The sequence below is a fragment of the Scyliorhinus torazame genome, chromosome 22, assembly GCF_047496885.1.
Source record: "Scyliorhinus torazame isolate Kashiwa2021f chromosome 22, sScyTor2.1, whole genome shotgun sequence".
Taxonomy (NCBI): Eukaryota; Metazoa; Chordata; class Chondrichthyes; order Carcharhiniformes; family Scyliorhinidae; genus Scyliorhinus; species Scyliorhinus torazame.
Window position 1 is genome coordinate 96,482,640 of NC_092728.1, and position 26,206 is coordinate 96,508,845.

The 26,206-nt window shown below is 43.7% G+C and overlaps 1 protein-coding gene across 6 annotated transcripts in view; it reads right to left on the reverse strand.

The window, feature by feature from the left end:
• Nucleotides 1-26,206, reverse strand: part of fubp3 (far upstream element (FUSE) binding protein 3) — a 109,279-nt gene that overhangs the window by 19,028 nt on the left and 64,045 nt on the right. For 4 of the 6 annotated variants that reach the window (XM_072488671.1, XM_072488670.1, XM_072488676.1 and 1 more), the window contains exons 13-17: nt 19,500-19,663; nt 16,813-16,886; nt 15,890-15,969; nt 12,902-13,018; nt 6,504-6,572 (exon numbers count right to left, since the gene is read on the reverse strand). In XM_072488671.1, coding sequence (XP_072344772.1) covers nt 6,504-6,572; nt 12,902-13,018; nt 15,890-15,969; nt 16,813-16,886; nt 19,500-19,663 — 504 coding nt within the window. The remainder of the gene's footprint in view (nt 1-6,503; nt 6,573-12,901; nt 13,019-15,889; nt 15,970-16,812; nt 16,887-19,499; nt 19,664-26,206) is intronic. The other 2 variants (XM_072488673.1, XM_072488675.1) reach the window with 2 other exon arrangements.

The window sequence follows — 26,206 nt, forward strand, 5'->3', positions numbered from 1 at the left end:
AGAATCCTCCTTAACCGCCTCCTCCCTGTGGTTGAAGAACTCCTCCCAGAGTCGCAATGTGGATTCCACCCACTAAGTGGCACACTGGACAGAATCTCCACCCCCTACAAGAGAAATGCAGGGAACAGCACCAACCCTTGTACACGGCCTTCTTTGACCTCACCACGGCCTTCGACACAAGTCGCCGCAAGAATTATGGAGCGTCCTCCTCTGTTTCAGCTCTCCCCCATAGATTTTTTCACCGTCCTCCACGATGCCATGCAAGCCATGATCCTCACCAATGGATCCACCACAGAGACAATTTGCATTTGGAATGGGGTCAAGCAAAGCTGTGTCATCTCACTGACGCTCTTCTAGATCATCCTTGCTACAATGCTCCACCTCAACGTCAGCAAACTCTCCACTCGAGTGGAGCTATACCAAGTAAAGTCACCATAGTCCCAGGTGACCACAGGCTGCTTTCCCCTTTTGAGGGGGAGAGCTGACTGGTGATTTAGCCTGAGGATCACCTCACCTCAGACAAGGGGCAAGGTTTTGGAAGGGGGGGGGGGGGGGGGGGGTGTCTTCATGAATAATCTCAGCCGGTACAGCAATTGAACCTGCGTTATTGGCCTTGCTCTGCAGCTGTCCAGCCAACTGAGCTAAACAGGCCCCTGGAGCTAAACTACATATCGGCAATCAGTTCAACCTCTGCCACCTGCAGGCCACACCAAAGGCTGTCTCCCATCCTCTGTCATTAAACTACAGCACGTAGACTATGCTCGTGTATGCACACACTCGAGACGGAGCTCCAAGCCATTGTCAACAGCTTCACCGAGGCGTACAAGAACAAGACTTTACACCAAACATCCGTAAGGCAAAGGCCCTCTGCCCACCACACAACACTGTCCCCAGCTATCAAAATCCAAAATGAGACCTTGGATAACGTGCACCACTTTCCATACCATGGGAGCCTACTGACAACAAGGGCAGGCATTGACAACAAGGTTCAACATAGCCTTCAGTATGCCAGAGCAGCCTTTGGTCACCTGCGGAACGGCGTGTTCGAAGACCAGGCAGCACCAAGCTCATGGCCTACAGAGCAGTAGTGATACCCACCCTTCTATATGACTCAGGCGTGGACTATGTACAGCAGGCACCTCAAAGCCCTGAAGTACCACCAGCCCTGCCGCTGCAAAATCTAGCAAACCCATCGGCAGGATAGGTACATCAATATCAGCGTTTTCATACACGCCAACATCCCCAATATTGAAGCATTGACCACCATGGATCAGCTCAGGTGGGCAGGCCACCTCATCCACGTGCCTGACACGGGACTCCCGAACCAAGCACTCTACTTGGAGCTTCGACACAGCAAACAAACCCCCCCCCCCCAAAGAGGGCAGAGGAAATGCTTCAAGGACACCCTCTAAGCCTCCTTGAAAAATTGCAACACACCTAGCAGCTGGCAATGCCCAACTCAAGATCACCCAAAGTGGAGGAAAAGCATCCGGGAAGGAGATGAATCCCTCAAGTTTCATCAACAAGAACAATTTGAAGCCAAGCTGAGACAGCGAAATGAACGCGAGGCAATCCATGCACGCACCCACCCGCTCCTCCAACCACTGCCGGTCACACCTGCGGCAGAGACTGCAGATCACGTATCGAATTCCTCAGTCACCTGAGAACTTATGTTTTAGCGTGGAAGCAAACCATCCTCGACTCAGAGGGGCTGCCTAAGCGGTAGCGTAGGAGACAGAAAGCTGGCTGGGATTTGTGACGGGGATGTGAAGAGACAAATACAATGGAATAGTTTGAGAGATTCAACCTGTGCACACAGCCCAGCAACAACTTATCTCCCCAAATAGTCCAACTCCTGCACATTGGGATGGAGATAAAGAAGTAGAGGATCAAGGGATTGATCTGATAGTTTTCTATGTTGGTGCTGCAACCAACATTTAAAGTGCCTTTTTATGAGCCTTTATTTAAGGCTTCAGATGAAAATAATCATGCAGCAACTTCCACTCTGGAGGAAAGCTTGGAGCTCCAAAGAACTTGCAGAGCAAGACATGCGAGTTGTATTTTATTACTCCCTAACAGTGAAATCAGGACCCTAAGAGAACAGATGACAATAATTAAGCTGCAGAATTGACAAGTTTGGTTCCTTTCAGATTTTGAAGAGTTGGGGGCTCTGAGGGGGAAAAATATAGAATTGCTTTCTCTAAAAAACGTTATCTTGCATCTCAGTCAGAAGCAAGCAACAGAGTGGACAGCACCAAAGGCCATCACAGCTCCCACCAGGAACAATTTTCAGCCGTTTGGAAATGGACATTAGAGAGCCAGAATGAGATAGAGAAGAAAAATAATTTGTTGAAATTGAATGGTGGAGCAGACTCGATGGGCCGAGTGGCCTAATTCTGCTCCTATGTCTTATGGTCTACACCGATTGGATACTAACAGTAGCATGAGGTTTAAAGCGAAAAAGCTGGGGTCTGAATAGAAAAATCGGCGACTAAATTGGATAGGTTTTTCAATGAGACAGTGCAGGCAAAACTAACCCTTGTAATAGGGACAGACCACAGATTTTGACCCCTTGCCCCTCTCCTTAACTCATGTTGTGGATCAATTTCAAAAGGGCTGCATTTACCATGTCACAGTTAAAGCAGGGAACGTCAGTAGCTCAGTGGACCATGGGATATCACATTTAACTCCATTGCTATTCTTAACCTATCTCCACACTGCCAGGAAAGGGGAGGGGGTATAGGAAAAGATACTCAGGAGCTGGAAATTAGGCCAATCTTTCCATTTCATAACCGGGAAAGACAGTCAAATGATCGCAATTCTAGTGCCACCCAAGGGATCAAAGGAAGAGGACTTTCCTCAATTGGTACAGCCCTGTGTCATAGTAGTCACTGGAGAGAAGCTCAGTTGTTTTGCCAAAGGAAACTTTGCGATAGCTTTTCTTTAAAAACTCAAATTGTTCAGTAATTGAGATTTAAATTTCAAAAATGTCAATGAAGAGCTCCTTTAATATGTACAGAATAAATCACATAGCAAAGCTGGAAATGAAAGTGGATCATTTCAAATGAACTGCTGTGTCAAAACCTACAGAAAACTAGATTACATATTTTTAAAAGCAATACCAATACAGAGTATTGCAAATTGTTCAGTGAATGGGTTAGTTTTTAGACCCAACTTCATATACCTACATGCACCACATACACAGATATTAAAGAAAGGAATCCCACAGCTCAAGGAATTAATCACATTGGTGCAAATGTGCTGGATCCAATGCGCATCTCAGTGAAGATCAATTTTACCCTCATGTCACACAAGAAAATTGTTAAAACGTGCGATCGAAGATTGTTGAGCTCTTGATGCAGAAGTTAATTCGAAACAGCTCCAATTCCAGCTTTTAGTCTTCAAGTTCCTTTTATCCTGTGCATGTTCACAACAGGGCTCTTCAGGAAGGTGGCTAGCATTTGGCCTCAGGGCACTGCCAGACCATCTTAAATCAGAGACAGACAATATCGTCAGCCAGGAGATGGCACAAGTCACTAGCAGGCGTGGACCCCAGCAGCAACCATACAAAAAAAACCTCAACATCAATAGCTTAGGAATCCTTTCCCCGGCCTTCTAAAGAGCTTGCAGTGCTGCTTTGACCCTGAAGGGCTTCTGTCCTTCACGCAGGCTACAAATGGCATTAAAGAGGCGGGTGGGGGGGCCTTTAAACATAAAAGGCTGCAGGGAACAAGGGAAAAAAGAATCTGAGATACTTGGCCGCAGTCATAGGACAAGACACTTAAAGGAAGGTCAGGACCAACTACAGGTTCCACCTGCTAGAGGAGACAAAAGATCCTTCATGCTTTTTTGTTGCAAAACAGAGCTCCAATATTCAACAAGTTATTGATTTGCAATGAACCAAGCACCAAATACTATGGGTGCAACCATGTTTACAGTAGAGACCAAGGTCATTTAAAACAGGTGCACACTTGTCTGTAGAAAATTAGATTCTTGAGTCAGGATCCCTCCCAGATATTCCTAATAGTTCAAAAAGACAATTACCTCTGCTTCCTAAATAAAGTAAGCGCATACAATCAGGCTTTTATTACATTCACTTGTTGTTTAAAATTTGTTTTCAAGAGGACCCAATTATTTTTTTCCAATTAAGGGGCAATTTAGCATGGCCAATCCACCTACCCTGCACATCTTTGGGTTGTGGGGATGAGACCCACGCAGCAACGGGGAGAATGTGCAAACTCCACATGGACAGTGACGCAGGGCCGGGATCGAACCTGGGTCCTTAGCGCCGTGAGGCAGCAATGCTAACCACTGCACCACCATGCCGCCCGATTTACTACATTCACAAGACATGCCAACATAGAAGTCAGTATTTATTTATTTTTAAATTTAGAGTACCCAATTCATTTTTTTCCGATTAAGGGGCAATTTAGCGTGGCCAATCCACCTACCCTGCACATCTTTGGGTTGTGGGGGCGAAACCCATGCAAACACGGGGAGAATGTGCAAACTCAACACGGACAGTGACCCAGATCCGGGATCGAACCTGGGACCTCGGTGCTGTGAGGCAGCAGTGCTACTCACTGCGCCACCGTGCTGCCCACAAAATCAATTTATAACTGATAGGGCCATGTAAAGATAATATGAAATTGTCCAAAGCTTGACATTACACAAATGTATGCACCTCAACTTTGAATCTCTACTTAGAAGCCATTTTAAGTCTGTCTGATTATAATTGTTTACTGCTCGATTAGCTGGTCACGGAGTGAAGTGTCTAGAACCAACAATGCCAGGGATTTCTAGATTCTACCTGCTGCATCCAGTTGAACAGTCACACAAAGCATGGCAGCTGAACTACAAATCTCCAACAACCAAAATTATGAGTGAAAAGTGATCAAAGCGCATCCCTGCAACAACGCATTCTTCCAATTCCTGCAATGAGTTGGCGTTCTTTCCCCAGAATAGAGAAGATTAAGAGTCCTCGTGGGGCAACGTCATCACGCGTTTTGGTGAGGTTAAGTTTGGAAAATAATTTTCATTAGATTGGCAATAAGTAACTTAAAGGGCATAAATTTAAGATCACCAGCAAAAGGCTGAAGTGAGAGATGAGGATAATTAATTTGCTTTGTGTACAAGACTTTAGGAAACTGAATGCTCCAACAGAAATAAGAATTGGAAACAAAATTTAAAACTTTCGGAAAGGAAAACAAAATTCAATGGTGGGGGGGGGGGGGGGTCAACAGCTGTAAAATTAGATCAAAACTCTAGCTCTTTTGCAGAACTAACACAGGCATTATGGACTCCTCCTGTGGTGCAAGTTGTACAATGCTTTCTACAAGCTGTATTTTAACGCAAATAAAAATCACACAATAATTGATGTGCGCCATTATACGCAGAGCTAGAACAAGCAACTTAGAAAACAAACTGCTCATCGGTTACAAAAAGCACCCCCCCCCCCCCCCCTCAGCTCCACATATTTGGGCTCTTGCCTCCTTCCCTTATGTTGCAAAATTGCAATTCTTACCCCAACTACTGCTCCAAACGTTGCATACATTGTTCAAATCTATCAAAAGGCACAGAGTACCTGATAGTTGTAAAAGATTGTTTAAATTTGACCGTGCTCCCGGCTCGCGTGATGATTAAGCCAAAACTGACGAGCTCGTAGGGCATTAACTTCAAAGTACTGTTGTGTCGGCAAGCACCGTGGCAGATCAAAGTAAAACTACCAGGACCTGTCGAGGCATCAAAGTCCATCCCAAGAAATTTTCCAACACATCTGTCGGTTGTCAAAATGGAATATTCTAACACCCACCAACCTTTGGCCACAGGACGGGCAGGCAATGTGGCGCGCTGTTCGCTGGTTCATACTGACCCTTTTCTGGAAGGCCTGTTGCTGCGGCAGTGCTCTTGATCAAGGCAAGGTAAATAAGACAGCTCGCACAGCACCCGCCATGCCCCCCCCCCCCCCAATCACTATCGGAGCTGCTCCCTGTTGCAGTTCTATAATAGGAACACACTATGGAACAAGCAGGAATCGGCTCAACTCTGCAATCTCCTGCAAGGTGTTCCTACTTTACTTGTTTTGACTGGGATACCGACCAGACAATATTCCTCCGCACCCCAAGAAAAAGTAAAAATTCAGTGAGAACGTTACCTGTTCCAAAATGCTGCGTATCAAAAGCAACATTGGTGGTGACCCGTGCAGACTTTTGCTCTATTGCCCAGACAACTGTGGAAGCTGAGCACCATTTCCACAGCTATGGGGCCGCTCAATCAAAACTGGATTTCAAGGATTTAACTGACAGAGGAAAGGGGAAGATAGACAGAGACACAGAGAATGGAGAAGAGGGGAAGATGGGCGAGGAAAAGACAGAAAGAAACAGGAAAGGAAAAGGAGGGAATAAAATATTTCCCTATTCCACGAAACCTGCTTTTTGCAAATACCCTGCAAGGCGGCAACTCAAACGCCACTTACAAAATATCAGTCCAAGAAAAGAGCATACCAAGTATTTTGTAGTAATCCTCCCAGGCTTTGGAATAATCCATCTGACCAGTTTGGCCACCATTCTGATCTGTGGGCAGGTTTAAAAAAGTTACATTTCACAAATTGATATTAAAGACATCATATTTCAAAAAGGTCAGAGATCTTTTGCAAAACAAAAGAAGCCCCTGCACTCGGAACAGCGTCAGACCAGACTGATCTGATGCAGCGTAATGTGTAGTTTGCAAATGTTGCACACTAACGGTTGGAATTATACATCTTGACTGAAAGGGTTTTGCTCGAGGACAACTCGAGACTTCACCCTGCCCCACCACCCCCCAACTCCCCACACAAATTAGGTTCGAATCTCACTTCATATTCTGGTTGCAGGGGACTGCTCCCCTCAATTAAAAATTAATTTATTCTGCTACTCAAAACCAAATTACACAACTCGCTGTATCACCGAATGTCAGGGACATACCCACATTCTACGATTTCAAAACAGACACACCAAGTTCCTAGTTTAAAGCTTGGCATCACAAAGTGTTCCTGGGCGTTCCCAATCTCAGCCTCGTCACACAGAGGGAGCGAGCAAGACCCGCGAAGACTCCGCGGGCAAAGATTTATTCCAACAGCGGCACTAGCAAAAACCTGCCCTTGAGAAGACTCCTCTCCTTCCCAGACTTTGTATAATTTTCCAATTATTTTTCAGGAATTGGGGGGGGGGGGGGGTGGAAAACGGTTTCCTTGCTGTCCCTGATTGTATTACAAGGTGGTGCACTATCTGAGCAGATTCCAATTGGCACCTTTGGATGTTTACAATCCACACACACACACATCCTGCTTGGACCTCGCCAGCAGAATTTTACAATAAAATCAGGCAACTCAACAAATGAGCCATTATTCTGAGTGAAACCTCAGAGATACAGCTACAAATGTGTAATTGAATGCTGTAGGTAGGATGAGGGAAAGAGGGGTCCTAAATTTTGAGGATGGGTGGAAAGAGCAGGAGAGAAACTTAGATCTAGGACAAACAGAGTTATCTCTGGGTTGTTACCCGTGCCACGTGATAGCGAGACGAGGAATAGAGAGAGAGAGAGAGAGAGAGAGAGAGAGAGAGAGAGAGAGAGAGAGAGAGGAGTTGAACACGTGGCTACAGAGATGCTGCAGGAGGGAGGGTTTCAGATTTCGGGATAATTGGGGCTCATTCTGGGGTCGGTGGGAGCTCTACAAATGGGATGGTCTACACCTGGACCAGAGGGGTACCAATATCCTGGGGGGGGGAAATTTGCTAATGCTCTTCAGGAGGGTTTAAACTAGTTCAGCAGGGGCTTGGGAACCTGAATTGCAGCTCCAGTATACAGGAGGTTGAGAGTAGTGAGGTCATGAGTAAGGTTTTAAAGTTGCATGAGTGTACCGGCAGGCAGGAAGGTGGTTTAAAGTGTGTCTTCTTCAATGCCAGGAGCATCTGGAATAAGGTGGGTGAACTTGTGGCATGGGTTGGTACCTGGGACTTTGATGTTGTGGCCATTTCGGAGACATGGATAGAGCAGGGACAGGAATGGTTCTTGCAGGTGCCGGGGTTTAGATATTTCAGTAAGCTCAGGGAAGGTGGTAAAAGAGGGGGAGGGGTGGCATTGTTAGTCAAGGACAGTATTACGGTGGCAGAAAGGACATTTGATGAGGTCTCGTCGATTGAGGTAGTATGGGCTGAGGTTAGACACAGGAAAGGAGAGGTCACCCTGTTAGGGGTTTTCTATAGGCCTCCGAAAAGTTCCAGAGATGTAGAGGAAAGGATTGCAAAGATGATTCTGGATAGGAGCGAAAGCAACAGGGTAGTTGTTATGGGGGACTTTAACTTTCCAAATATTGACTGGAAACGCTATAGTTAGAGTACTTTAGATGGGTCTGTTTTTGTCCAATGTGTGCAGGAGGGTTTCCTGACACAGTATGTAGATAGGCCAACAAGAGGCGAGGCCATATTGGATTTGGTACTGGGTAATGAACCAGGACAGGTGTTAGATTTGGAGGTAGGTGAGCATTTTGGTGATAGTGACCACAATTCGATTACATTTACTTTAGTGATGGAAAGGGATAGGTATATACCGCAGGGCAACAGTTATATCTGGGGGAAAGGCAATTATGATGCGATGAGGCAAGACTTAGGATGCACCAGATGGAGAGGAAAACTGCAAGGGATGGGCACAATGGAAATGTGGAGCTTGTTCAAGGAACAGCTACTGCGTGTCCTTGATATGTATGTACCTGTCAAGCAGGGAGGAAGTGCTTGAGCAAGGGAACCGTGGTTTACCAAAGCAGTCGAAACACTTGTCAAGAGGAAGGAGGAGGCTTTTGTAAAGATGAAACATGAAGGTTCAGTTAGGGCGCTCGAGAGTTACAAGTTAGCTAGGAAGGACCTAAAGAGAGAGCTAAGAAGAGCCAGGAGGGGACACGAGAAGTCTTTGGCAGGTAGGATCAAGGATAACCCTAAAGCTTTCTATAGAAATGTCAGGAATAAAAGAATGACTAGGGTAAGAGTAGGGCCAGTCAAGGGCAGTAGTGGGAAGTTGTGCTTGGAGTTCGAGGAGATAGGAAAGGTGCTAAATGAATATTTTGCGTCAGTATTCACACAGGAAAGACAATGTTGTCGAGGAGAATACTGAGATTCAGGATACTAGACTAGAAGGGCTTGAGGTTCATAAGGAGGAGGTGTTAGCAATTCTGGAAAGTGTGAAAATAGATAAGTCCCCTGGGCCGGATGGGATTTATCCTAGGATTCTCTGGGAAGCTAGGGAGGAGTCTTCCCCACGGTAGGCTACTGCAGAAAATACAGAAGCATGGGATTCAGGGAGATTTAGCAGTTTAGATCAGAAATTGGCTCGCTGGAAGAAGACAAAGAGTGGTGGTTGATGGGAAATGTTCAGACTGGAGTCCAATTACTAGTGGTGTACCACAAGGATCTGTTTTGAGGCCACTGCTGTTTGTCATTTTTATAAATGACCTGGAGGAGGGTGTAGAAGGATGGGTGAGTAAATTTTCAGATGACACTAAAGTCGGTGGAGTTGTGGACAGTGCGGAAGGATGTTACAAGTTACAGAGGGACACAGATAAGCTGCAGCGCTGGGCTGAGAGGTGGCAAATGGAGTTTAATGCCGAAAAGTGTGAGGTGATTCATTTTGGAAGGAATAACAGGAAGACAGATTACTGGGCTAATGGTAAGATTCTTGGCAGTGTGGATGAGCAGAGACACCTCGGTGTCCATGTACATAGATCCCTGAAAGTTGCCACCCAGGTTGAGAGGGTTGTTAAGAAGGCGTACGGTGTGTTAGCTTTTATTGGTAGAGGGATTGAGTTTCAAAGCCATGAGGTCATGTTGCAGCTGTACAAAACTCTGGTGCGGCCGCATTTGGAGTATTGCGTGCAATTCTGGTCACCGCATTATCGGAAGAATGTGGAAGCATTGGAAAGGGTGCAGAGGAGATTTACCTGAAAGTTGCCTGGTATGGAGGGAAGATCTTATGAGGAAAGGCTGAGGGACTGGAGGCTGTTTTCGTTAGAGAGAAGAAGGTTAAGAGGTGACTTAATTGAGGCATACAAGATGATCAGAGGATTGGATAGGGTGAACAGTGAGAGCCTTTTTCCTCGGATGGTGATGTCTAGCACGCGGGGACATAGCTTTAAATTGAGGGGCGATAGATATAAGACAGATGTCAGAGGTAGGTTCTTTACTCAGAGTAGTAAGGGCGTGGAATGCCCTGCCTGCAACAGTAGTGGACTCGCCAACACGAAGGGCATTCAAATGGTCATTGGATAGACATATGGACGATAAGGGAATAGTGTAGATGGGCTTTAGAGTGGTTTCACAGGTCGGCGCAACATCGAGGGCCGAAGGGCCTGTACTGCGCTGTAATGTTCTATGTTCTAGAGCACAGACTCACTACAATCTGTAGGACCACATTAAAAATAGTTTAGAAGCATCAACAGAAATACTACTTTGAATTCTGGAACTATATACATTTGGAAGTGCATGGCATTGAAGATATTCTACCTTCAGTAGAAAGCGGTTCTTCAAGACGATTCACATAATGCATCAGGGAAATGGTGATGCATAATAGGTGCACAAAGGTTTTGGACAGAACTTACCTAACAGATCAAGTAAAGGTAGAAGAAGCTACTAAGGAATCCCCCACATCTTTAGAGAAGTCTTTTGTTTGGGAGAGGTTGAGGGGTGCAGGCGAGGTTGGGTTGAGGTTCAACTGACATTCATTTGGGAACACTTTTTGGGAGAAGTGCAGCTACGAACTCGTTCTCACTCACCCTATGAAACTTAATCCGTCACACCCATTAGCATCACTAACCAGCAGTGAATTACTCGTGCATCTACTAAAGTTCAGTCACAAACACCCTCGACACTCCATAAGTGCTTGATGTTCTACGACACTATATAAATGTAAGTCTTTCTTTTCCTCCATCCCAACATCACAGCCTGTCAGCATCAAAATAGTCATAGGATAAGCGAGCTTTTGAACGGATTCTGAAATGTAAGCGTTTTCAAGAAAATATCAAGTGTGGAAATTGGTGAAGAGGTTCGTAGCTATCCGAATCTGGGTGAAGAATATATTTTAATAAAAAGTTAGGAAAACCCCTCAATTGGCACCACAAGGGACAATTCTTGTCAGAGTAAAACTACATTCAATGCAAGGTTTCACGTTAAAAGCTTGAACAAATTTTATGGAAGTACACACATTAGCAAACTGGTGCTGGTAGGTTATGTCACTGAACGCCGACTGATCTTTGCATGAAAAGGTCCACTTGGGATGAGGATTAATGGATAAATCAAGGATCGAATAAAAGATTTCAGCCTCTGCAGGAACAGCTCAGTTAACACCGGTTCGCAACTGAACCCCATGTAGTTAAGTTGCACTCCATGCTTTCTGAAGTCCCTGAGCCTCTGCTCTTCTTGCAATTCTATGTGATGGCAGCTGATTTGTTAGCATGTGGTTGAACTCAATTGTGTAGTTCAGAGGCCATGTCACTGGTCAGTCCGGAATCACAAGATCTGATTGGTTAAAGTATAGTTCACGCACCATTACTAGCCCATCTACTCGAGCTTGTTTTCGACAGGTTACCATTAGAGCCAGGATAAACCGCTTTGGCTACAAAGCGAATTTTCAACATTGAAAGGCAGAGGACCGATTGTGATTTAATTAGAAGCAAATAAAACAATGCATCCCACTTGAGATTCCTTTCAAATGAAGGATAGGATAGTTTCATTGATCCTATCTGGTTAACAAGCAACAATTGTTGATCACTAGCTATAAGCAGATCACAAAAAGCAACATACCTTACATAAGTTTGAAGGGAAAAAGAATTTTAGAATATATCACTGATACAATGACACAAAACTGTAATACTTCCAAAAGTCTCACCTCATAATTCAAAATCAAGTTTGCCAATAAGAACAAACAAAGAACAAAGAAAAGTACAGCACAGGAACAAGCCCTTTGGCCCTCCAAGCCCGTGCCGACCATGCTGCCCGACTAAACTACAATCTTCTACATAACTTCAACTGTTCTTCCACACTACCCTAAAATAGCCATCCTACAGCACAACAACCAAGCGGCGGATTTCACGATATTTGTCAAACTCTTGTACTTAACAACGCAGTAATACAGTCATGTAGTTTGCTGATAAAGTGTTGCACCAAGGGTTCAAAGGTGGCAATAAGGAGTATTTGGCGATTGGTCATTTCTAAGCATCTAGCCCCAGTATCACGCAGCCCCGAGGCTAGAAACAACACAGAAACTCCACCTACACCCACGCAACAATCCACTTCAATTCCCAATCTCGGAAGACCATCCCTTTTGCTGTAACATTGAAATTTCAATTCCCATTCCAAGGATTCTTGGCCATCGCCAACTTGTGTGCGCAGTTTTGTGCACACTTAAGATAAATGCAAAAACAGCAAATACCAGAAATCGGATAAAAACACTAGAAATATAGAGGAGTCCACAAGTATCTGTAATGAGATTAGGTTAACATATTATGGACCCCTCATGAGATACACAAATCAGAAATCCTTAATAGAGCTGAATAAAACCACGGCAATGCGGGGAGGGGGGGGGGAAAGGAAGGAGCGAGAGTGAGAGACAGTCCAATACAAGTTTTGTGCAGGCAAACTCACAGCACCATTAGCAGATAGACAAATAAAAGACTTTTAACTGAAATGCTCAATTAGGATGAAGTCTCAAATGGGCACACAGTTTTTGAACACACAGGAAAGCCCCCTAATTATTAGGGGTAAAGCAGAGTTTGAAAGAAGTGACATTGGTTCTGGAATTGCACAGGTAATAACTGAAAAGTGCTAGGAGCAGAAAGTGGAAGGCATTTGTTGTATTGTCGAAATTTACAAATACACACCTGAATTTTGTTGTGAGTTCTGCCCCATTGTTGCTTGCTGTTGCTGGCTAGGCTGCTGGTAAAACTGGGAGATGTAGGCTGACCAGGCTGCTGTACCCAAATGCTGTGCAGCTTTACCTAGAGACACACACAGTGTCACAGTAACTATCACTGACTAATTTTGGTAATTTTTAAAGCTTGTGTGATGGGAATAGTTCATTATGCAGTGACATTACTGCTCGTGATCAAGTTCAAATATTTTAAAAAGTCTAATTTTGAATCACCCAAAAAAAGTATATGCAAAGAAATGAGAATCTAAGTTTAATGTCTTCTTAGTTATTACCCAAGATGTTGGATTTGATCCTCTTCCTGCTGAATTTCTCTTCAAAGGAAAAATCACCAGCAAGGCCAGTATTAACTCAATTATTATCTCAATACATTCACCAAGTCACAAGATGCTTTATTGAAAGCATAGTAGTGACAAAAATAGGATGAAGTGACTGGACTTTCAAATAGCTTTTTTCAAGTATATGCAGAGCTTTTTTTTGGGGGGGGGGGGGGGGGCAGAGGGTGGGAAGCAGAGTTAATGCCCCATTCAAGAGTACCCATATCTTCCATGGTACACAAAAATGGCGGAGCGGTAAGTGAAACCACACCCGAAACACTGTAACACAACCTCCACTTGCACAGCACCCTCAATGAGGTGGTTGTTAAGTGGCCAGGAGTCACTTGGCTTCTGCAATGGAATTAATTGGGAGCTGGTGAAGGACTTGAAGCCAAGCACAGCACACAAGCTGAGAGCAGAGTTAACAAGATGGGGCTGCCCAGTCTGAAACAATTCCGTAAGAGTTTTTAAGGGGGGAAAAAAATGAACCCAGTCAATCTCTTCAGAACAGATGCCATTACATTCTTTTGCCCAGGAATCAAAACAAAAACAATGTATTCCTGTGCAACAGTTGATTTAACGTGCACAATGTTCATCCATAGAATTGTGTTAGTACCATTTTGTCCCAGGCATTTCATCAATTTAACTAAGTGATTCACTGCATCATGCTCACATATTGCACTGTTTTAGAAAATTAACACCAACAATTTAGGACAAACTACATAACAGGGATAAAATCAAGTTAAACATCAAATGCACAGAAGAAGAATAAAAACGATCAACATTTGAAAGGAAACGGCAGACTAACAGTTTGTGTGCAGATCTTCTGACAGAACTATTTCAAGGATTCACACCCAAAACATTAACTTAACTTCCCTCATTTTTCAATGGATTGCCTGTGCTCATGGGAAGATGGAGGCGATGCTGATTATTAAGAGGACATTATTTTATGAGCTGGAGTACACACTTGCTGATTCGAACTGCTACTGGAAATCATTGCAACATTAGGGTAACAGTAGAGAAATTAGATACACGTTGCAATGAAATTAGATGAGATGAGATTATGTATTAATAATGACAGGCCATAAAATTGTGTCAAGACACTTAATTTGTGTAGAATATATATTTTTATATACAAGAATATTTAACATCATTTGAATGGAACAAAATATTTTACATAAATGGGGTGAAAGAGGAGGAAGGAAAATGTCTCCAGTTGCAAGGTTGGGGCCCATTTAAGTGGGAGGCGGTGGTACAGTGGTATTGTCACTGCACTAGCAATCCAGAGACGCAGAGCAATGCTTGGCCAGTTACAGGTCAAGTAGAATATAATGAGCATGGAGCCCAGACACTATAATAAGAGGCGAGTTAATTAGTTGAATGGGCAACTTACGATTATAGAATTTGGGAAATATGTGGGTATGGGATACTCCCCCACAATTTTCCTGAATTCGCTGCAGGTTTTTTCTTTCTCAGAGGACAGCGATTGGTATATGCGGTTACCCCGCTGGCTGAATGGAGCAGTCTTTCCCTGTCCTCCTCACATGCAGAGTGCTTCGTTTGTTTAAGAGATGGAGAGTGGAGCTGAGTCCACAAAGATCAGCCATGATTGCATTAAATGGCGGAGCAGGCTCGAGGGGCCAGATGGCTTACTCCTGTTCCTAGTTCTTATGTTCTTATTAACTGACATGTCAAACTTCAATCGTGGGAAATGTGGGACTGGACTGTTCCTGGATGGAGGAGCCAAAACTATATTCCATTACTGATGAAAGCAACGTTAAAAGAGAACTGGGCGGAGGGAATATACAAATTCTGATACAATAATCGTGTGCAAAAGTTTAAACTCTCGTAACAGCTTGTAGCTGCTCCAATGTTCAGCTTGTTTCAACTAATCTGTGGTCTGTTACAACTGGGATTAATGTTGAAACAGCAAGTTAGAAGTAAAATAAATGAGTGAATTAGAATAATTGAGGAAACAATCACAATGAAACTGACTATGGCTAAGATGGAGTTGAAATGGAGGTGAATAACAAAGTTTTGCACTTGCAGGAATTGTGAACATACTTAACATTGAATGTGTGGATAGAAAAATATTGCTTAGCCTGTTGAACTTCAACAGCTGCTAATGCCGCATGTCCTTTTATTTTTTTAAATAATCTTTATTAGTGTGACAAGTAGGCTTACATTGACACTGCAATGAAGTTACTGTGAAAATCCACTAGTCGCCACATTCCGGCGCCTGTTCGGGTACAGAGTGGGAGAATTCAGAATGTCCAATTCACCTAACAAGTAGGTCTTTCGGGACTTGTGGGAGGAAACCGGAGCACCCGGAGGAAACCCACGCAGACAACATGCAGACTCCGCACAGACAGTGACCCAAGCCGGGAATCGAACCTGGGACCCTGGCGCTGTGAAGCAACAGTGCTACCCACTGTGCTACCGTGCTTTCCCAACTCATTCGAAGAGAGGCGATTAAAAAGCCATTGCTGTCCTGATCTTTAATGAAGCACTAGACTAAAGGAAAATCAAATATAGCACAACCAATGCCACAATGAGCTGGTAAAGGGCTGAAGAGCAATAAGAAAATACAGATCCTGTTTGATGTAAACAAATCAGACACTCACTTGGATCCTGCTGTCCTTGCTGCTGCCAAGGTTGATACGTACTTCCCCATCCCTGTGTCATAAAGGCTTGTGGAGGACCACTATGTTCAAAATGAAATGAGCACAAACAAATTTAAAATGAGCTGGACGCCCAACAGATAATTTGTACATTGGTCTTGATATCTGATAATCGCCTGGTGACTATTTTGTGCGCGCTAGGAGGTGAAGGAAAGGTAAGCTGGGGTGTTGGGTCCAAAAGCAACACTGCTGGGAATAGATAATTAGAAAGCGAGATGACTTTCCACAGCAGATTTAGCATTAATACACAAACCAGACAGACATGCAGCACTCCAGACAGGAGCGACTGACAAACCAGCAATCCTGGTTTATGGCCAAGACTTGGAGGGGAACAGTGGGAGCTCAGGAGAGAAAGAGGAGTGAAAAGTTACTGTTTTCAGTCAGACAATCACCGGTAAAGTTACTAATCATCTATTCTGGCCAGTTGTGTTTTAGGTCGCTAAGCTGTGCACTCAAGCTGAATGTTTTGCCAACCTTTGCCTACATTCACTGTACTAAAGTGGGATGTGTTCCAATGGTCAGAGTGAATGCACTCCCATTATCGGTAAATAATTCTTCAGTAGTTTTGAGGTTCAAAACACAGTATGTTTTGGGATGACAGGGTTGTTGTACGAGGAGAGATTAGTTTGGCTGGGTCTATATTCCCTACAGTTTAGAAGAATGACATTACGTTAAGAGGATCAGCCACGATCATATTGAATGGAGGAACAGGCTCGAAGAACCGAATGGCCTGATATAGTTTCCACCCCAACCACTCATCAGCTCAGCAAGGAGTATGAACATGGAGTGAACATAGATTCTACTGACGGGAAGTGAAAACAATCATCCATGTTTAAAATGCAAATACTGTAGAATATAACTCTTACTTTTGATGGTGTCCAGGTGGTCCTTGACTATAAGGGCTCGTATTAAACCCTCCAGGGCCACCAGGTCCTGGACCCTAAAAAAAAAAAAACACATTTAAGCTAAGAAAGAGAAACAACTTGAACGTACATCAGGTCTTTCACCACCCCCTTGTTTCAAGCACCTTACGCGTTGAATTGCTTTATTTGGAAATGCTCACGTTGCTGTAATGGAGGAGCAGCAAACAATTTGCACACATGGTCCCACAAAAAACAAGTACATTGATGACCTGACCACTGGAATTATTTGGAGGTAGAGTGACAAAGTGTTGGCCAACTCACTGGGAAGATTGCCCTGCTCTTCTTGAAATAGGAGGAGATTCTTTATGCCGAGACAGACATAGGAGATGGAGTCTTGATTCAATCTCTCACCTGTAAGAGATCACTGGGTTTTGCACAGAAGTGTTAGCTGAGATTGTGCTCTCAAACCTCTGGTGTAGGGTTTTACCGCTGCCTTCAGCAACGGATGCGAGCATGCTATCACTGAGCCACAGCCAGGAGCTGAGAATTCAGAATCCTTCAGATGGATTACGTCAGACGCTTATCATTTTCAAAATCTTTCATAGAATCTTTTGATTTTAATCTCTCTCTATTTGCTTGACAATCACAACTCTTATGATTGAGAAATTTGGATAGCTCTTTCAGAAAGCCAACACAAGGACGATGGACCAATGGCCTCTCTCTCTGTTGTAATGTTTTATGATTCTATGAATTTAAAGAGTTTGTTATTTTGAAGGATAACAGGAACCTGTGGGGAGGCAGAGGCAACACATGAAAAGAAGGGAGGGGATGAAGTAAGTGCACTGGTTAGGGTATTAAGCACTTTCTCAGGAGGGTAAAAGAAAAGCAATAGTCAACCCATCTTTGTGGGTTCCTCATAGTTGATTTACAACAGCACTGACCAGGGATAGGGTTTTATTTAAAATAAACCAATAATTGATCTGCAAAACAAAGGTTGAGGTGAAAAAAATATAAAACGTAAGTTGCAGCAAAAAAAAAACCTGAGATCGATCTCACCCCATTGCAAGAGACTGGAGAACTGCATAGCAAAGGACCAGATAGGCTTTGTTAAGGGTAGGCAGCTAACTGCGAACATCAGACGGCTGCTGAATGTGATACTTACCCCATCCGGGGAAAGAACACCAGAGGTGATTCGGCTCCCTGGACACAGAAAAGCCCTTTGACAGAGTCGAGTGGAAGTACCTGATTGAGGTAAAAGAGCAGTTTGGGCTAGGGACAGGGTTCAACCTCATGGGTGAAACTCCTGTACAACGCCACCAAGGCGAGCGTTCAGACCAACACCACCAGCTCTGAATATTTGAAGCTGCACAGAGGCACAAAGCAGGAATGTCTGCTGCCAACGCTCTTGTCCGCCCTGGGAACTGAGCCACTGGCGATCGCCCTCAAGACGGTTAGGGATTTTTAAACAGGGGACAGACTAGTGGCCCTAGAGAAACTGAAGGAGAGACTGGAACTACCGGACAGGCAGGAACTCCGACATCTACAAGTCAAACCATTCTCCGCAAGGAGACGACAAGGTACCCAGGGGCCCAGAGAGACACAGCATTGGAGGAATTACTGTTCATGGACAGTCTGGGAAAGGAGAACTGTGGGGACATATACGGACAACTTTTAGAAAGGGCACACTCCCCACTAAACAAAACTCGCAGATAATGGGAGGTAGAGCTCGGGCGAAAATAGGGTAGGGACTCTGGAGCCAAGTACTGAACATGGCCAGCATCACCTCTTCCTGCGCCAGGCTAAGCCTCATGCAGCTAAAAGTGGTGCACAGAGCTCACCTAACAAGGACCCAAACGAGCAGGTTCTTCCCAGAGGTGGAGGTTAAACATGAATGGTGCCAGGGAGGCCCGGCCAAACAGGCCAACATATCCTGAGCCTGCCCCAGACTTGTTGGGTTTTGACAGCCTTCGTCAAGACAATGTCCAAGGTTGTAATAATAATAATAATCACTTATTGTCACAAGTAGGCTTCAATTAAGTTACTGCGAAAAGCCCCTAGTCGCCACATTCCGGCACCTGTTCGGGGAGGCTGGAACGGGAATTGAACCCGCGCTGCAGGTCTTGTTCTGTATTGCAAGCCAGCTGTCTTAGCCCACTGTGCCAAACCACTGTGGGGGTGAGGGTGGAGCTGTACCCGAGAGTGGCAGTCTTCAGGGTATCGGACCAGCCAGAACTATACAGGGGGAAGAGGGCTGACACCCTTGCCTTTGCTTTCCTAATCGCCCGCCGGAGAATCCTGCTCGGCTGGCGATCGAAAGCACCACACACAACTGCAGACTGGCTTGCAGACATATTGGAATTTCTCCAACTGGAGGAGATCAAGTTCACCATCCGAGGGTCTGACGATGGCATCCACAAAGCACGGGGGCCATTCACTAACCTGCTCGAAGCCAACAACTGATAGAGCCACTGGGACCTCAGAAAGCAGACAGAAAGGCGAGAGAGAGAGCCACTGGGACCTCAGAAAGCAGAGAGAGAGAGATCACGAGAGCGAGAGATAGCGAGCGAGTGGGCCGAAAAGGAACATGTAAACAGTAACTGTCTCAGCTATCTCTAACGAATGTAGTGTAAAAATATAAAACTTTAAGAAAAAGTATTTTTTTTTTTTTTTTTTTTTTTTTTAAATCTCACCCCGTTGATTTTTTCTTCTATTAATTGTCTAGCATGCTCGATCTGTTGTAGAGCTCCACGGATGATGAATATTCGGATATTAGGATCAGAATTTGGTGGTGGGTTTCTCTGTAGTTCTACATGTGCTCCTGTTTGTTGGTTAATGCTTTTGATCGTCTCTCCACCTGAAGAACAAGATGGAAATGTTAAAGTGCCCTCAGAGCAGATTTAACTAGACATTTATTCCCAGAATATAATCCATCAAGTTATTACATATGCTGCAAGCTATCCTAGTTTCTAGTAATTCTGCAGTAATGCCCGGCATTCATAAACCAGTTAACATCGGTAACTGAAGTAACACGAGCTATCCCATAAACAAAATCAGGTGTTGAGACATTTCCGTTAGCAACTGCATTTGCAACGCGAGAAAGATAGAAAAACAGCCATTTTTGTCTGATTGAAACTGACCAGAAGCAGAGGCCAAGAGGGCATCGACAAAAATTTGACTTCAGCCGACTGAAGATTTGGTCGAGTTGAGTTGCACTATTAACTTAAGTTTGGAAGCATCGCTGCCTGCAAACCTGTTGCATTTTTATATCAATAACACCAATTAGGAAAGTTTTCAGCTTCAGTTGATCCATATATCTGGCATACCAGTAAGAGTAAAGAGTATTTAAATATCAACACCCTACACTCAATCTGTTGTTAAATGTGGCCATTGGCCAGGCAGCCAGCTTTGACCAACAAGGGTCAATTCCAAATGTACAAATTACAACTCCCAAAAGCATGAAGAAACCCAGAAACTTAAATCTCAAGGAGGCACTGACTCTGCTACAATGCACTATATCAACAAAAATAGAATGTTGAGGAGGGGCCCACCTGCAATACTACCAAAACCATAAGCCCAAGAGCGGGCTGCCTGTTAAATTCCCCTGGGAATTTAGAAGGGTTCAGGATGCCCAAAAACGATCACATTGGATGAAGTTCCACAGTGAGCACGCATTAACAAGCCAAAATTTAATAGCGCCGACCTCATCCCGGGGAACTGATCTTGGAAAAGGATGTGAACATTACTTGTCATGTTCTGATCATTTATACCTTCTGTAGTTCACATGCAAGCATCAACCATTTGGCCAGCAGTACATGTACATTAGTTAGCATTTTGACAAGTCAGGATATTTTGAATGTAACGCACGAGTTGCTGCAAATTAATCTAATGAATGAACACAGCCATTATGCTGCAAAAAATATTTTTCCTTTTCACTTAAAAGTCATGCAAATGTCTTTAAACTGATCAAAATGCAAAAGCTGCATCTGTAGGAATCTCCTTTCTAGTTATGCCACACACTACACCAGAAGATACCAATCAGGTTAGAAAAAAGACTAGCTAATAATTGGATAATTGTACACATCTCACTCTGCCACATTAGGATTTATTTTTCTTGGCTAATTAGGTGGGTTGGGGTGATGCGGACGGTGGCAGAGAGAAAAGACTGCAATTGATGGCAAAAGTAATTAAGCTTGAAAGCTTTACCATTTGGCACATGGACCATGTTTTTAATAAGACGGTAAACTACTCGTTAAACTTATAATGACAACACATCGCCACAAAAACCTAGTGGAAAATGTTTTGCTGAGCAAACATGCAAATATAAAATGCATTCATATTTTTTTAAATAAAAAGGCAGCATTAACCTCAAGCAATCATTACAAAACAATGAGTGATCAGAACAGTAAATTTGTGTCCAGAACGAACGACCATGTTAACAATTCCCGTGACAAAATCAGGTCAGGACATTTGACTCATACCAACAATTGCAAGGGCCCAAGCAAAAACTTCAATGAACAATGGTGCTAACTTTACTAGTGCTGTAACCGGTGGGTTTGACAACGGAACTGCAAAAATTCAGAAATGTGACACGGCAATATATTTTGTACGCTGCCAGCAGACAAGACCAAGCTGAAGGTGCTTGATGATTCAAAGCATTGAATTCAATGTGCAACTACAAGTTTTTTTAAAACTCCCAAAACAGGAACGATTGAATGTGCTGTGATTAATGTGCTGTGATTAATTTGCAGTTCGCTCCTCACTGCAACAAACAGGTCTATGGTTAACCTGTAACTTTGCATTTACTAAAACAATGCGTCCTATAAAATTTAATGACTGTAAAACGCCTGCTGGCAATTCCTAGATTGATATTCATGTGTTAAAGAAATTCATTCACAAAGATTTCTCACAAAACACAATCCTTACCCTCCCCCAAACAGTTACTGTGGAAAGTGTCTTTTTAATTGCATCCTTTTGTAATGTTTGCAGACAGCAGGGAGGGTACCTGTTAAACATATGGAAAGCCAAGGAACTTAAAAAAAAACCCGATGCTATTCCCCAGCAAAATCAATTAAAGCGTGGCCTTCCTAGATGTAGCCAACTTACGCCTTCTCTTCACTGCTTTATTCACCGAACAATCTGAGCTCAAAGCCTTTTCAAATCCGCACGCTGATTAAAATCTAATGTTTATGTCCTAACATCAATTACTTGTTGAGTTGTGTGTGCTTGCTCTGACTGCCTCTCTCACTGTCCCCCTCCTCCAGTGTGTCCAAAGGGATGCCCTTGGTGGTTAATGCACCCACTGGGGGAGGTCACTCACAAGACGCTTGGTGGCCAGTCACAGACACGTTCAACAGTCAGTCTATTCTTCCGCCTGACAGGGGTGCAATGTGAAACCGACTGCAATGGTACTTGATGAAAATTGTAAAGCAATTAATCAATCGACTAAAAAGACAGCAGTGACACTGCCCAGCACCAGAGAATTATCCATCATTTTTTTTTTTATTATGGTAATTCAGTGAAGAGAAGTAACGATTTATCTTCTAGCTCCTGCCTTCACCCAACACAGAAAGCACTTGACGTTTCTATTGCCTCACAGCCTTTTCAGACATCTTTCAGCTGGTCAGAGCCACTGAAAAGGTAATGCCGGACATCAACTTTAGAGACTGGGAGATAGAGTGATCCTGAAAAGACCCATGAAACACTGGTTATGCAGTCAGATTTCAATTACACTCTCTCCAAAGACGGACGGGTGGTGAGGGGAGATTCACACAAGATCATGAACCGAAACCTCAACCACCAACAATTAATGTCACATTAGCTTCAGCATATTGTAACTCACATTAAGCTGTGGACGTGCACAATGAGGCCCTGGGTTTTCAAAGCGTGTGCTTCTTCACCCGCCCCTGTTCTCACAACCACAATATAGTCAAATGAACTGGTCTTTTATTTTAATGTGGGTTTTTTGTGGGGCCGGGAGGAGGGGGTGTATTTGGTTGGGGGGTGGGGGGTGGTATTGGTGGGGAGAAGAGAATCAATTTTGGGTGCTCTCAGTCTCGTCTCATCTTAAAAACAGCTCAATTCAGCCATCATTGGTTTAGTTAAAATGGGTCAAGGGTTGTGTCAAAAATTTAAGCCACTTCATTATTCTCTTCATGAAAATGTAAAGGAGTCTGGCAAAGTTTAACTCTCTAAAAGCAGTCATCAAAGATCTCGGACTTGACAAAGAAAAAATGTCTTTCATTTCTACAACTACGCTTTTCTGGCTAATTTGCATTTACGCATTTGCTGTGAAATAAAAGGCTAAGATTTGAAGCACTAGTCACAAATATTGGACATCAATAATAAATGAACACTTTAACATATGCAGTGCATTAAAGCAGCGAGAAAGGTGATTCGGATAGCTCTAGTTATATACAACTGAGGGTTTAAACCTAGTTTTGAATAAAATGCAAGTCTGCACTTTCAAACATGCCAGTGTAACTTTTAAATGAGGGGGTCAGTGTTGGTCAGACACTCTACTTAGCTTTGTGAGCCAGCTCTTCAATATCAAGTGTTAGAGACTTGTCTACACCCCTCAAGAGGTCTTCATTTAATAACCTATTAAGTAAACCATAAAATCTAGCATTGACGTCATTTAGTCTACTGGTAACAGAAAGGAAAATCATAATTAACCAGTGTGCTTTATTGCTATCTGGCATTCTTAAAACATCGCCTCAAATTGCTCCCACCACTAACAGGTTCTGTACCATTGCATAATGCAATACAAAATTGTTTTTCCAAACGATTTACATTTATATAGTGCCTTAAACATAATAAAATGTCCCAAGGTACTTCACAAGTGTTATTAAACAAAATGACAGACACATAATAGGTTGTTTGGTCAAAGATGTTGATTTTAAAAGGTGTCTTAAAGGAGGAAAGCGAGATAGAGAGGCAGAGAGAGAATTCCAGAGGCAGAGAGGGAATTCCGAAGTAACAGAAGGCACGGCCATCAAGGGCAGAGCGATTAAAATTGAGGAATCTCAAGAGGTCAGAAGTAGAGATGCGTAGATAACTTGGAGGATTGTGGAGGAGGGGGGGGGCAAGGCCATGGAAGGACTGGGAATCAAGGATGAGAATTTTAAAATCAAGCCATTGCTTGACTGGGAGCCGACTAGGTCAGTGAGCACAGGGGAGATAAGTGAAGAAGACTTGGTGGAGTTACGAAACGGGCAGCAGACTGTTGTATGGCAGGTTTACACAGGATAGAATGTGAGACCCCAATGGAATGGTCAAGTCTAGAAGTTACAAAGACATTAAACATGCAAACATTAAACCATCAAGCCCAGAATGAGAGGCCCCACTCCGGCCATTCAGCACTCTTCTTCCAGCCCCATGTAACTATTCTATCGTAGGCTGATACTTAACCAGCACCACCGATGGTCCCTACTTTAAGAAACAACAGTTCCAAGGGGAAAAGGTTACATCTTTATAACCATTAACTGCTCAATCCAACATTTCTTTTAAGAATCAACTACTAGTGTCCGTTCCATGTATCATTTTGTGTTTTGGGAGGGGATGGTGGGAAGAGTTTCTAATCTCTAAACGTGTGAATGCTGCTGTCTCACTATTGCTCAGTATATAACTTAATGAACAATGTCTAATGGCAAAACTAGCAATTGCATGACTGAAGTTTTTTTTTTTAAAGCTGTAATATGGACTTACTACAAAAATTCCACAAGTTTAAAATGGCACTTTATTATCGTGATGATACTGACTGTCCATCCAGCACATTGAAACACAAGAGGCAGAATACACAGGAGAAAGGGAGTTTCTTCAGTAACACTTTTGGGCAGACAGCAGACCAACCGCAAGAGGGGAGACAAGGTTGGTTCTAACTGGAACCTCATTTCGAGAGACTTCTGACAATTTATGCTTCGCCATCACAGGCAATAAACATGAAGTAAAGCAAACTGACAGCAACCACTGCACAGGAAGCACAAGTGCCTCACCACTCACTTTCAATATAATGCTGAATTCAACATGCACTCCCGAGAACAACTCCAAATCCAGGGAAAGCAGCGCAAGACAAAACGTCACCTCAAAAAAATACAAAGACCCCTCGGAGGTGAATTTTACTGCAGTCTGGGTGCCCGGCAACAACACATATTGCTGCCACCGTGCAGGGCAACTCATTTTCCCTGGCCTCCCCGCAGGCTCCTTCTCTCAGCCTTTCACTAACCAGAACCCGTCTTTCTAGCTCACAGGGCAGATGCTGCAGCCAGGAAATAAAACTTTAAAATTGTGCACAAGCAATTTATGTGGTGTTCCAGTGTTACGGAAATCGGCCAATTGTCCCATCATACAACCGGAATGGATTCCACAGCATCAAAACCCACAGATTAGATGCTGAATCGCTTGAAGTGCACATAATGGCCAGACCACTGGGAAATTGCAAAAGATAAAAGATCCGAGACATCAAACTGCCGTGATTCTCCACCATTCTCTAGAAAATTGCAAACTGTAGTGGGTATTTCACCACCGCTGCTCTGTCTGGAAGGCCATTCTCAGTCATGCTAACATTCCTTTATCTTTTTCTAACTTTTTTCCAATTCCTAGTTCAAGCTGATAACGTTACTCTCTTCCTCTAGCTCACATATCTAATTTGACCACCCCCCCCCCCCCCCACCACCTTCCTCACATCCTAGCTCTGATTAACCTTACTATGGTCGCTGCATGCTGTGGGTCGAATTATTGACTTTTCGCAGTCTACCTACAACGTGCAGTGGAAGTTGATTCAGGGAAGATGCATCAGGGAAGACGCCAGGAACCCCAGTAAAATGGCAAATTACGGAACAGAGCCGGCTCGCTTTCCACAGGTCATCACTGTAATGTTTGTGGAGCTCTCAATTTGAGCCACACGAGTGAGAAATCATTAAGTGCAGGGTGAGGATTTCTGCACACCAGGAAAGAGTGGGAATATCGGACAATGACAGAAAAGCAACTTCCCAACCCATGGTTCTGCTTCTCCTGTCAAGTTTCCACAGGCAGCAAGTTGCTCATATGCCCTTTTGTCAATAATTCACAATGGAGAAAAATCATTGAAATGAAAAAGAAAATCGCTTATTGTCACACGTCGGCTTCAAATGAAGTTACTGTGAAAAGCCCCTAGTCGCCACATTCCGGCGCCTGTTCGGGGAGGCTGGTACGGGAATTGAACAGTGCTGCTGGCCTGCCTTGGTCTGCTTTAAAAGCCAGCTATTTAGCCCTGTGCTAAACCAGCCAATTGTGGATTGCAATTAAAAATGCAGTCACTTACTTTTTTTTAAATGCAACTCAATGGCACCAGTCACTCTGAACACTCAGCCTTTCTAGTGTAACAAGTTTTTCCCACCCTTAAAATGTGAACAGTTCACAA